This window comes from Ictalurus punctatus, chromosome 14 (genome assembly GCF_001660625.3).
Source record: "Ictalurus punctatus breed USDA103 chromosome 14, Coco_2.0, whole genome shotgun sequence".
Lineage (NCBI taxonomy): Eukaryota > Metazoa > Chordata > Actinopteri > Siluriformes > Ictaluridae > Ictalurus > Ictalurus punctatus.
Window position 1 is genome coordinate 21,554,043 of NC_030429.2, and position 14,196 is coordinate 21,568,238.

General features: G+C 41.4%; 2 protein-coding genes across 2 annotated transcripts; both read right to left on the reverse strand.

Annotated features, from left to right (window-relative positions):
* Nucleotides 1–473: 473 nt before the first annotated feature.
* Nucleotides 474–3,599, reverse strand: plex9.2 (PML-like exon 9.2). The gene is made up of 2 exons (XM_017486191.3): nt 3,226–3,599; nt 474–1,508 (listed from the first exon to the last, which is right to left on the reverse strand). The coding sequence occupies exons 1-2, from the start codon at nt 3,293–3,295 to the stop codon at nt 895–897; spliced, it is 684 nt and encodes a 227-aa protein (XP_017341680.1). The 5' UTR covers nt 3,296–3,599; the 3' UTR covers nt 474–894.
* A 1,152-nt stretch (nt 3,600–4,751) lies between these two features.
* Nucleotides 4,752–13,552, reverse strand: best1 (bestrophin 1). Its single transcript, XM_017485488.3, has 10 exons — nt 13,447–13,552; nt 12,722–12,945; nt 12,420–12,514; nt 11,963–12,196; nt 8,890–9,044; nt 8,587–8,664; nt 8,155–8,307; nt 7,935–8,015; nt 7,640–7,791; nt 4,752–7,559 (listed from the first exon to the last, which is right to left on the reverse strand). Exons 2-10 carry the CDS (start codon nt 12,871–12,873, stop codon nt 6,476–6,478), a joined length of 2,184 nt encoding a protein of 727 aa, XP_017340977.1. The 5' UTR covers nt 12,874–12,945; nt 13,447–13,552; the 3' UTR covers nt 4,752–6,475.
* Between the last annotated feature and the right edge of the window lie 644 nt (nt 13,553–14,196).

Below are 14,196 nucleotides of genomic sequence, written 5' to 3' on the forward strand. Positions count from 1 at the left end.
GTAGGAGGAAACCAGCAAACCCAGATTAACCTGAGATCAGGATAAAACAGGGGACGCGGGTGCTGTTAGGCGTTACCTGCTATGCCACATGACACCTGAGCAATGCGAGTAAACAAATTAAATAAACCTAAATGTGTTTCTGTCCCTCCAGGATTTCGCGGTCGCAGAAATGAACGCTAAATTAAGCAAACTCCGCGACATTCGGAGGAGCGTGCGATTTTTCGAAATTCCCGCAGATTTGCTGCACATTCAGGTCTAAACGCCACGTGTGACGTCATATTCAGCCAAAGCCCTTTTCGATTCACGTTCGTCTGACGTGTGTACAGCTAAAAGGTCTCAATTACCAGCAAACATCACTGTGAAAGACCGCTGTGCAAAACAATATCACACAATCACAACTTCACCAATTCAATTTCGCAAAATCAAGCATTTTGGTCGCAACAATCACAAAAAAATTTTAATCCTGTACTGCCCTGCGATGGATTGGCACCCCGTCCAGGGTGTACTCCGCCTTGTGCCCGATGCTCCCTGGGATCGGCTCCAGGTTCCCCGTGACCCTGAAGGAAGGCTAAGCGGTATAGAAGATGGGTGGATGGAAATCCTATACGGACAGGTTATTCGAATTTGGAATCATGCTGACCAAAACTGTAATTCAATCCAAACAACTACAAACACCTGATACAGCACACATTGTAGTTAAATAAACATTTATTCGAATTTTATGAATATTCTTTAAAAACAAAGTGCTAAGTTTGAAATTTTGTCCACTCAGAACTCGCTGATAATGCATTTGAAATGGACCGATTCACCATAAAGTTGTAACATGCAGTAAACTTTACATATATTATTGTGCTGGAGGATCAGTTGAGCCATTTCAACAATAAACTCCCAATTTTAGGACTGTAGTAGTTGGACTTCACCGTTGCTGTCCGATTTGCTGTTCACACAAGTTATTCTGTCTTTCGAGCGTTTACACAGTGAGTCCAAGCTGAAAATGTGCTGCTGAATCTGACTGGCTCTGGGTCCCAGAGCCCAGTAAAGCTTCTGTAGGGCCTGGACATCACCCAAGGCATTATGAGCCGCATAGGAAACCCCAAGCACAGTCTTAACTAAGTTCTCCTGCTTAAAACTGTGGACACCACGGTGCTTGAGAAGCTGCCGGGTCAATGGGAGACTGTCCAGAAAGCCCACAATTCCAGCCTGGAAGACTGCTTTCAGGTCAAACTCGTCCAAAACTCTGGCCAGTACAAGGCAATCAAATCTGCGAATGTTGTGACCCACCAGCAGCGGGCGTCCAAACATACGAAGGAAGGTTATGAAGGACACCAGGGCTTCCTTCAGTGAGTTGGTGAGCACCGGTCTGCGGTGAAGAAAGAGTCGATGACGCCGTACTCTGAAGCCGGTGATTCTGGAAGCACCAGGCTCCATCCTGCATCGAGGAACCATGAAGAGGTTTAATGTGTGATGACCGCTCACCGCTGCAAGCTGAACAATGTCACATGAGGGCCCTGGAGAAGAAATGATCATGGAGTGCATGTTGGAGTCAAGATAAGTCAAGGGAGCTCCAGTGAAATTTTTTTTTCCCTGATTGAAAACACCTGATGGAACATTCTCTACCAGATAATATGATCTTTACTTTACAAAGCTAGTGTGAAGTATGCCTGCAGTCCTTGCCGAACCCTTCTGAAAAATCCAGCTTAGTCTGACCAGATACCATCTTCCAAAACACAGACGGGGCTGGACCAACTAGTAGACCATCTTAGATAGCTGGTAGAAAGGAAACCTCTACTACTGTAACATTGTAGTCAAGTTCCTTTAAAAGAAAATAACATAAGTCAACTGGAAAATCTATTTAAAAAGCAACAAGGAAGCTGAAAGATAACTTACTAGTTGGCATGGTGGTGGTTCCATGTGGATGGTTCCACACGGATACCCTAAAGATGATAAATATTCTCAAGTCTCATTCATTACACAGTGGATAACTTCATCTGGATGTTATAGACTAAAATCTATAAAAACCCTACTGAAGATCTTTCCAACACACTTGGCACTGCTTGATTCTATACTATACAATTGTAGAAGAGTAATGATTTTTATTCTGACTATCTGCTGTCACCCTGAAAAGGTATCATAGATGAGTCTGGTTCTTCTCAAGGTTTCTTTCTCATGTAGTATTTTCTGTAGAGTTGTTCCTTTCCTTTCCACCTTCACCACTGGCTTGATCATTAGGGACAAATGCAAATCTTTGTCCATAATGCTTATCCTACGCAGGTCGCAGGAGAGCCTGGAGCTTATCCCAGGAAACTGGGGCACAAGGCTTGGGACACCATGGATGGGGTGCCAAACCGTCACTGGGCTCAACTGCACAAACATTTACACATTATGGACAATTTGGAAATGCCAATCAGCCTACAACTCATGTCTTTGGGAAGAACTGGAGGACCCAGAGGAAACCCCCAAAGCATGGGGAGAACGTGCAAATTACGAGCACACAGGACAGGATTTGAACTCCAAACCCTGGAATGCGAGGCAAACATGCCCCCAAATCTTTATCTATTTCCAGTCATTTGTAAAGCTGCTGTTTTTGCAATGACAATGTGCATTACAAAAAGCACTATATGCATAAAATATACACACCTCCAAGGTTGGGGGTTCGATTCCCGCCGCTTCCCCGTGTGTATGGAGTTTGCATGTTCTCCCCGTGCTGTTGGGGTTTCCTCCGGGAACTCTGGTTTCCTCCCCCAGTCCAAAGCTATGGTGGGTTGGTTGGCACGACCAAAGTGTCCGTAGTGTATGAATGGGTGTGTGAATGTGTATATACTTGTACCCTGCAATGGATGGATTGGCACCCTGTCCAATGGATGGGTGTGTGAATGTGTATATACTTGTACCCTGCAATGGATGGATTGGCACCCTGTCCAGGGTGTACCTCACCTTGTGCCCCATGCTCCCTGGGATAGGCTCCAGGTTCCCGGTGACCCTGTAGGATAAGCCGTATAGAAAATGGATGGATGGATGGATGAACTGAATTGGATTGGATTGAAGTCTACCAGTCTGACCAGGTAAGTCTGTGTTTTGGTAGCAGGTCAGACCACATTGGATTTTTCAGCAGGGGAATTCAGGTGTATTAAAGTAGGGAAACCATCAAACTGTGCTGGACATTTATAATCTGGTGTTTTAACAATGCAGGAAATGCTCAATAATGTTAACAAATACTGTACATACCAAGACCAGTAGTCTCCAAATCAAAGAACACCATGTTAGGTAAATCAGTTTCACCAAAACTGACCGCCATGTCCCACTGCACACAATTTATTCCATTGTGTCCAAGTTAATTTCCGCGCTCAAGTTACTCAAAATTTAGGCTGTATCCCAAACGACTCCATCTTGAACATAGAGTGCACTATATAGGCTGTAGACGCCATTGTTTCGTCCCCATTGTAGTGCACTATGGGAGTGGAGAAGAAGACTCTGAGCTACAGCTCATACTTCCGGGTTCAGCCGCTAGTGTGTGTTGTTGCTAACTAGACGACTGGAGGATTGTTTACTTAATTATTCTGAGGGTTTTTTTTAAACAAAAAATTTCAGTAATTTGAACATTTGCGATATTATTAAAGAATGCTCTGTGGTATCGTGGGTAGAAACAAAATATGGGCTTTAATGCTATTTTCATTTTTATGACCATTTTCTAATGAAACGGGAAGACAAATAAAATACTGGCACATTTAATAATGGTGCGTTTGTTTATATTTTTGTACTGAGCGGATGTGATGGTATATGAGTATGTACTGAGCGGATGTGATGGGTATATGAGTATGTACTGAGCGGATGTGATGGTATATGAGTATGTACTGAGCGGATGTGATGGTATATGAGTACGTACTGAGCGGATGTGATGGTATATGAGTACGTACTGAGCGGATGTGATGGGTATATGAGTACTTACTGAGCGGATGTGATGGTATATGAGTATGTACTGAGCAGATGTGATGGTATATGAGTATGTACTGAGCGGATGTGATGGTATATGAGTACGTACTGAGCGGATGTGATGGTATATGAGTACGTACTGAGCGGATGTGATGGTATATGAGTACGTACTGAGCGGATGTGATGGTATATGAGTACGTACTGAGCGGATGTGATGGTATATGAGTACGTACTGAGCGGATGTGATGGGTATATGAGTACGTACTGAGCGGATGTGATGGTATATGAGTATGTACTGAGCGGATGTGATGGGTATATGAGTACGTACTGAGCGGATGTGATGGTATATGAGTACGTACTGAGCGGATGTGATGGTATATGAGTACGTACTGAGCGGATGTGATGGGTATATGAGTACGTACTGAGCGGATGTGATGGGTATATGAGTATGTACTGAGCGGATGTGATGGGTATATGAGTACGTACTGAGCGGATGTGATGGGTATATGAGTACTTACTGAGCGGATGTGATGGGTATATGAGTATGTACTGAGCAGATGTGATGGTATATGAGTATGTACTGAGCGGATGTGATGGGTATATGAGTACGTACTGAGCGGATGTGATGGGTATATGAGTATGTACTGAGCGGATGTGATGGGTATATGAGTATGTACTGAGCGGATGTGATGGTATATGAGTATGTACTGAGCAGATGTGATGGTATATGAGTACGTACTGAGCGGATGTGATGGTATATGAGTACGTACTGAGCGGATGTGATGGGTATATGAGTATGTACTGAGCGGATGTGATGGGTATATGAGTACTTACTGAGCGGATGTGATGGTATATGAGTACTTACTGAGCGGATGTGATGGTATATGAGTATGTACTGAGCGGATGTGATGGGTATATGAGTATGTACTGAGCGGATGTGATGGGTATATGAGTATGTACTGAGCGGATGTACGAGGTATATGTGGATGTCCTGAGTAGATGTACTTTTTCCTTTTATTTGACACTCATCAATAAATTAAACCACACTGTAAACAACAAGCATTTATACATAATGCTGTCTGACAATTCTGAGATTTTAAGCTATTAATCAATAATACCTCTACTGAAAAAACAACATCCAAACAATAGAAATCACAGAAATTCTAATGGTTTCCACCACTACAAATACCATTACAAACCATCAGCTAACCATTAAAACCATTACCATTATTGGTCCTTAATGGTATCCACTAGACATACCAACAGTATCAGGCAACAAATTACCAATAGAGACCCACAGGGACTATTACAATTTCCATTAAAACCTGTACAATTCCCAATAAAACCAGTACAAATTCTACTAGGGTTTCTGTTGTTTTTATCAGCAGGGATATTTTACTCTATAGTTGTGTCCTAAATATTGTGTTGAAAAACATCTCACACATAGCCCTCTCAGTGGCATGTAAATAACATTTATAACTATCATTTATGAAAGGAGGATAGAAATTCCCAGGTATTGATTAAATAACATATTACACATACTTCATAATACTTACTGAGAGAAAATGTTTGACTATTGATGTAAAAATGCACACATTTTTACATGAGAGTAATGTACATGTAAATTTGATTATACAAGGTTTAAAAATACAAAACATTTTATTTAAAGCACCAAAGATTAAAAGTTACTAGTGAAATATAATAGGATGTTAAAAGACAGAAATATGTTTTAAGATTTACCGGACTTTGTTTTAATATGTGTGTCTTCTTTTATATTGCTTTACCCAATGCTCACATTCCCCACAGCAGATTTTCAAGGTCCACCAAATTGTTATTGTCTTGTTATTGTTTGTGCTTAAATAACTGGTTGATATGCTTTGATAAAGGTTGCTATTTTCTGATTGCTTACTAAATATTAAAGAAGCTGCTGCCAAGTGGCACTTTCTGCTTCCTGTGCTTCTTAGGTGGAGTGCCATTACCGCATTTGTCTTATCTAATCGTCATCAGACGTATTCTAATCCATATGTTCATCATGCCCGGTGGCTTAGTAGTTAGCACGTTTGCCTCGCACTTCCGGGATTTGGGGGTTTGATTCCTACCTCCGCCCTGTGTGCGTAGAGTTTACATATTCTCCCAGGGTTTTTGTTGGTTTCCTCCAGGTACTCCGGTTTCCTTCCCCAGTTCAAAGACAAGCATTGTAGGCTGACTGACATTTCCAAATTGTCCATACTGTTTAAGTGTGTGTTCAATTGTGCCCTGCGAAGGGTTGGCACCCTGTCCAGGGAGTCCTCCACCCTGTGTCCTGAGTCCCCTGGGACAGACTCCAGGCTCCCCCATGATCCTGTGTAAGATAAGTGGTAAGGAAAATGGATAGACATAGGGATGCTCATCATGCCATGGATTATTTTATCATGACCGCGGTAATTGTTCCTTTGATTATACATTACATGAAGTAAACATATATTTGGTCAAAGTTACTTGCAGCATATTGAAAACATTGAAGTATGTGGCTTGTTTTTGTATATAAGTTGTTTTTGTGAACTCCTCATCCTCTCTCAGAACTGTTCCCTGCCCCACTGGGTATCACAGCTCCACTCTGCACCACTAACCCTCCCAGTAAATCCTCCCGCAAATCCTTGGGGGAATTGTGCTGACTGGGTGTTTGCTGTGTTGTGTTGGCAGTAGTAGGAGTGATGACACTGGCTGAGTTAGTCAGTGCCATGGTGCTTCTGTTGAGAATTCTTGCGTTGCTGCTCAAGCCACATGCAAGACCTGTGAGATCACACAGGTTACCCATGCTGTTGTTGGTATTGTTGGTGTTGCTGTTGGATGTGCTGGATGCATTTATGCACCCTGAGCTCATGCTGCTCTGAATGGGGTTCCGTATGGGAGGAGTGAAGGAGAACACTCTCTCTCCTCCTCCACTCATCGCATGGGCACTTAAGGGTCCCTGCTGTCCTTCTGTTGGAGGAGGAGTGTCCATAGAGAGACAAGAAGGTGGGGGATGATGGGACAGCAGCGCCTGATTTATCCATAGTTTGCTCGGAGGGCACATCTCTGCTACAGGATCGGGGAAGGAGAAAGTGGGCACAGAAGGGTGTCCTGAGCCGTCTTCTCCCATCCCAGAAAAGCCTGAGGATGTGGCACGGGGCATGTGGCCTGGTGTATCAGGAGGCAACAGCTGGGATCCCAGCAAAGGGTGAGAAAGTGAGCTGATGCTGTGTGCCAGGTCGCCCTGTACCCTGCGGGGTGGGCGGAGACGATTAACAGGCGGGGGAATACAGTGGATGGGTGTCTGTGGGCAACTATAGAAACCAGGTCTCTCGTACAGGGGCATGGAGGAAAAAGCATACTCAGCCATGTCACATTCAGGTGGATTTTGGTTCTGGCTGTGCATCACAGGGGCTTCAGGATGCAGATAGAGTGGGAAGCGGCTGAAAGGAGCACGTGGCCGGCGACGGAGAAGAGAAGCCCTAGAAGAAGAAGAAGGAGAAGAGCGGGGAAAGCTAGGTGACTGTAAACCCAGCAAACGAGTCAAACTGCCCAGAAGAGGAGTGGAGTGGTTGGCTTCCTCATGCTCCTTGATCTGCTCCAGGTTATGTTGGAACTCCATATCTTCTTTAGGTACACTGGGAGAGACAGAAAAATAACAAGTTCTACAAAAATGATTTTGCTAGCTGAAAATTCGTAGATTACATCAATTAGTCACCTGATGTCCAGAGCAGAGCCCATGTAAGAGGGTTTTTGGTGTTCAGCACTGGCAGCTGTGTACGGCGGCTGAGGCTCTGATTCATTCCAGTATTTGTCCTTCTTTATCATCGGAAGCATATCATACATTTCATCGACTGACAGCAGAGACACCTGAGATGTAGATGGACATGTTGATATTAAGAATTTTCGTCTCCTATAGATTGTACCCCATTCAAATAGATTCATTATTTGACCTAATCCGTCCCAGTTTTTCCTACAGTGTAAGGAAGGGAAATTTGAACGCATGAAGATACCTGTAAGTTGCGATCTACTAGCCAGTTCGTCTCAAAGTCATCATCATCTTCCCCGAATGGATTGATGAGTTGCTCTGCCACCTTGGATTGTCATTATTGAGTTGCATGACAGACAGAATATAACCAATAAAACAACTGCAGAGTTATTTACTGTTTCCTGTATAAAACAGGTATAAATGGTTGTTCTGATTTGCTTGTATCGGGTATGCGGAATACGCACCTTGAGCCAGCCGACATAGAAGAAGAACTGCAGCAGTGTGAAGACAGGAAAGTAGAAGTCGAGGTTGTGGCCCTGATAGCCTTGGGCGGGGTCGAGAAACTGCCGACCAATCAGACAAGTCAAGAAGAAACTGTATACAGCCACAGTTACTACCTTTGAAAGATGGCAGACTTATGTCAGTTTTCATGTGCAGACTTTAATGGCCTGTTTATGCTGATTCAAACATGAAGGGAAGATGAATAAAATTTTCTGTGTTAATTTTTTGAAAAATAAACCATTTCTCCATCCAAAAATCAACACTTACTAACTGCTACTAAAGTAAGATCAGCAAGTACAACTATGGTGTGTATGGATAAATCAATAATTCCACATGAACACCTCTTGGTTGTTAGTAGCATTAGTCTGACACTAATCTAGCCTGATCAGTCAGACCTGAGTGTATACAAGTGGCAGACTGATCCAGTCATAACTGTACAGCTTCATGCACTGTGAGCGCAACGTATTTAACTCCTAAAAGGAGAAAAGACACACACATACACACACAGGCACATGCAGAATTGCCAGTACTATTTGAGAAAGCTTTTACACAGCAATTCTCTAACTCATATAGTTCTGCAAATATTTGTTCTTTTACCAAATAGAAGAAATGTTTAAATGAATGAGCTTCAGAAATGAAGTAATTTAGGAAACTATGTATTTAATATAGTGTCACAGAGATACAGCTGTCAGACGTACGTTTAGAATGGCAGAGAGCGCGACATCATTGTTGATGCGTCCATCTGTCCGGGCTCTCAGTGCCAGATTCACAAACCACATGCAAGGAACCCAGAATTTATTATGAGGAGAAGGCAGTTCTTCCAGCTGTCTTAGTTCCTCTACTGTCATCAATCCTGAAGGGGAATTAGTTATTTTATTATATTTTTTTTAAATATAATGCAGGTTAATGCAGTCATATAATTGGATGTTCAGATTTAAGAGTCTAACATTATGTTGCAGACTCACAGGGCAAACAAAACAAACAAATAACTCCAGGGGGGTATTCCAGAAAGCAAGCTTAACGTACCGTATTATAAACCCTCATTAATGAAAACCTTGCTTACTTGGACTACGGGTGCATCTCAAAAATTAGAATATCATGGAAAAGTAAAAAAAAATTCTGTAATCTAATTCCAAAAGTGGAACTTTAATATATTCTAGATTCATTACACGTGAAATATTTCAAGAATTTTTTGTTTTAATCTTGATGATTACATCTTACAGCTCATGGAAATACATTTTTTTAAAAATGAATAAATCAAAATATTAGAATAAAGAGTTTATAATGCAGAAATTTTTTGAGATGCACCTGAATGTCGGGTCCAGAACTCCTGTTAGGGGTTAGTTCAATCAACCTCCAATTGGTAACTCAGAGTTAATACATGAGCACATTGAGTACATAAAGAATGTCAATGGATCGCCGATTTCAGGAGACACCATGGAAACCCAGGTGAAAAAAGAGGTTTTAATGCATGCTTATGAGGAATATAAGCCATTTCTACAAAAAAAACAAAAAACAAAAAAAACTGCTACATCAGACAGAGAGTCGGCTTGGTAAAAAGTAACGGCTCGACTATGTGTGAATTTATACGTTCATAAATATCTGAAAAGTTTCCTTTCATTATGATGCAAAATTGAACCCGTGCCGTAATATTTAATAGATATGCCTTTACTTTTATACCTCCATCACTTTCTTAACATTGTACATAGTACTAATAATATAATAGGCTTTATATTTCAGGTGTGTCCTTCCGGACTCAGAAGAACTTGGAGTCAAGTCAAAATGAAACACAAAAAAGATAATATTTCATAAACTTCCTGAATTGTAACCTAACTAATTGGCCCAACCTTCTATAATAACTACTCTCTAGGTTCTATATAGCCACAGGAAGAAGGCAGAGACCCGTAAAATGGGTGGGGACCACCAGCACCTTCACTCACTCCGGCTGAGGAGCTGGCACTGTCCCTTAGTCAAGGGGGCAGTTCATCAGAGTCAATTACCTCCCATGATAGAAGCCATGATAGAAGTGGCTTGGTAAAAATTGTGTAGCACTTAGGACTTTTTTCAAAAAGGTTTTTTTTTTTTTCCTTTAAGTTTCCAGTGCTTTAAGTGACTTATTCTTAAACAATCAAGATGACAATAAACAATGGTCTAAAAAAAAAAGAGTTTTAAAAGAACTCTTTATTGGCAATGTTCCACTTGTGTATTATGCATGCTTATTTTATTTGACTGCATATGGTGTGTACTGTAATCTTAATTCTAGTGCCCCTACTAGATGTTCCTTATGTCTTTGTATATTAGTTGTATTTGTTTGAGAATGTACATTGAGCATCTGATTTCATTTTCTTACAGTTGCTGATGGACACATCGTATTAATTGACCCTCCTGCAACAGCACATCCTACTAGGTTTCAAACAACATTAGTAATTTGCACTGTAGGATGAAGAAGAAGAGAACGTCTCTGCTGTGACAGAGGTACAAAATGAAGATGCTGGGAGGCCCACAGAGGTCACGTGAGCAGCTGTGGCTCAGGTGGTAGAGTGGGTTGTCCAGTAATTGTAGAATTGGCGGTTCGATTCCCGGCTCACGTGACTCCACATGCCGAAGTGTCGTGGGACAAGACACTGAACCCCAAGTTGCTCCCGATGGCAAATTACACATAACTTTATTTATGGACTGATGTTATGAATTCTTAATATTTCCAGATTTATTGAGTTAATACTGATGTCTGGTGTAATTTTCATGTGAATAACCTCAGTGGAAATATATTTACTGAAAAAATTGTTGACGAGTCCAATACTTATTTTCCCCAGTGTATGTATTACAGACGTTTATAATATCAATCATATTGAATTATCATTCTGTCTACCTGCAACGGAGCAGTACAAGGTCCAGATTCAAAGGCAAATTAGAAAAAGTGACCTGGAGATGGACCTTCTACAACTTCAAATGGAGGGAAAAAAAGGTTTATAAAAAAGGCCAGGCTTGAAATTGAAGTGCTGAAGCATTGGACAAAGGTGGACAAAGTATTTGCCTATTGATTATTATTCTGTCAATTATTGTTGTATGGTAAAGCAATTTTCAGAGAGTAAGTTGCTATGGCTACTTAGATACCCTAAAAGATACCTCCATGTTTGGTACTGAAAATTGAGGTTATCCATTTACTCTGAGTAAACCTACCCAGGTAAGTTGCATAACCTGCTTTCTGGAATATCCCCCTGGTCTGTGAGAGCCAAAGTTCTGGAGAAACAGACCGTTAATCCCTGTTATTTCCAAGCTGAGTTCAATACCTGACAGTGGGAGGCACCACAGCAATGGCTGCTGCATTCCACAGACTTCACTGCTCCATGCCACATTACTTAGACCAACTTATTTCCTGTTTCACACTGTGAATTTACTGCAATCAGAAATCTACTACTATGTTCCTTGTGCTTACTGATACTTCTGATAATGTGTGTTTGTGTAGAACAACCACCCCTTCCTATGCAACCTGCAATTTTAATGAACTAAAATCTAAAGGTTACATTTCTAGGCATCACTAAAATGTATGTACTTCCCAAATCCAACATCGAAAAAATCTCAATCAGAAACACAACATGGCTATATAGATGAACTCACATGTTTAATAATGCACCTGCAATAGGAAGTGTGTATTCTAGCAGTATACATGTGTGGGTATCACTGTAAGCTTGGGTGAGGACAATAACCATAACGGGTTATTATTATACCAACATAGTATGCAACACGGTAGTCTGAGAGAATCCAACATACCTCCTTGTACAAGGTGCTGCATGGTGGGAAACCTCTTATAGACAGCAGTGCTGATGGAGCGGTAGATGAGGATGCCAGACAGGTTGGCATAACGCACCAGACTCCTGCGGATCAGCCTGGCACCTTCATCTGCCCCCCGGATGTATCCTCCCACCAACACTGCCAAGCGGTCCGGCCATGGGATGCTCTCAAACTGCCCCCACCAGCGAGATACCACCAGGGTCACATAAAAACCTGGCTCACACAAACAAATAAACATGTGCTCAACTTGGGAGGATGGAAATGTAGACATTTATGGTAAGACACCTGATTATACTGAAAGTGTAAAGTAAGTACATCCGCAAGGTGTGTCATAGGCACTTTGCCTTCGGGGGCTTTCAAATGTTAATTTAGAATAAGAGGGAAAATGTATTTGGTCAACGTAAGGGGGGGTTTGATCTGAGAGACCTGCACTCACCCAGTACGAATGATACAGGAATGAGTTGTGCATACTGATCACAGTAGATGGCAAGTTTCTCAAACAGCCTCCTCTGCCCATCATCCAAGAGGAACCTGTAACAGGATATAGTGATCACTTGTCGTACTCTTTGACATGGCACATTTTCTCAGCAAAACCAAGATGACATTCTGTATTGCTTTGTGTAATAGATTTAAGACAAGCTGTCTTTTCCAAAATCCTAATTAGAGCTTATATATATATATATATAACCCCAACAAAACAAAATAGACTAGAGCAGTGGCACCGGTGGTTGCCTGTACCTGTAGAGGACACTGATGATGTAGTAAAGCACAATGAAGATGAGAAGCTCTCGGTACAGCAGCTTGTAAATGCTCCCTTTCCAACGCAGTAGCAGGTAAGAGAAGGTCCCAAGACGGGCATCTGCAACCCTGCGCGAGTATGTCACCGTCATCTCTTACTCTCTGCTGCTGAGGAACACCAGCTTACCAGAACACTACTAACGCTGCCACTCAGGCTGCAGGTTCTTGAAGTTGGTGTGGCATTTAAAAAAACACATACATACATACAACAGCAGAAAAACACAGAGTCAGTAAAATGATATTAGAGTATGATATTAGTGTTAGTTTGTGTATATTAGTGTGTATGTTGGTTCAGTTATGGATCAAAAGAGAAATTAGAGAAAGGAAGTATAATTTAATCAGTCAGGATTTTCAATTTTTGTACAATTTAGTTTCTTCCTCATTGCTGATTTGACAAAATTTAACACAGGGGGTCCAAATTCATGCCCTAGAGAGAAGGAGTACAGCACAGTTTGGGGATTTCCCTACTCAAACACACTTTCTTAACTCATGAAGGTTATCATCTGGTGTGTCAGAGCACTGAAATGATCCAAATGTGCTGGATAACAGACATACAGGATCAGAACTGGGCTCCCCTGATCTAATGTAAATAACACCTAAGCACTTCCTCGCTGCCACAAACCAAAATATTGATCAGATGGAAGGGAAATATTAAAGCTACTCACAGTATGTAAGGAAATGAAGGGTGACAGGCTTCATGAGCAGCAGTGGAGTGAGAGATGCTGGAGAGGAAAAACAGAGAAAGGAGACGCCTACAGCTCAAGTCACTTGACATGTTAATCTCTTTTCAGCAATAAAAGAGCATTGTGGGGGGAAGAGGTAGTTTAGTAATCTTCAGTAATCCTCCAGTGAAAAATAACCTACATACACTGCCAGGACATTGTTTATCCCATAATAGTGCAATGAGCAATTTTGTGAATCAGCAACAATCCATTTAAAGGCTGATGAATAAAGAAGCTATTGACATTTATTTTAAAAAAGAATGAATATTGCTGTAATTATGTTCATAATTTCAGAGCAGCTAGCAACACCTGCTGGAGAAAATGCCAGTCATGCTCTCACGCAATTTAGTCATTCATCCTAGGGAAACCCATTAGCTCTGAACAAAAGAAGAAGCTTGCACTAGACATATTTGCAATATCTGGAATAGTCTGGATTTATGATAAAGGTGGTCTTTTAAATCATAACACATTTTTGCGATATTTTAGAAAGTTCTCCTCACATGGAGATCGACAGGGACGTGGCACAAGACTCATTACATGATTGAAGATTTATACTAAATATTAACTTTCCTCTCAGGTTATATTGCACTAAGAATGTGCCAGTAGCTTTGAACACCCCAAATTACTATCAATATCATTTTAGACAAATCTTGCGCAAACATTTCCCTTCTTACCAGAATTCACAATTCTAAT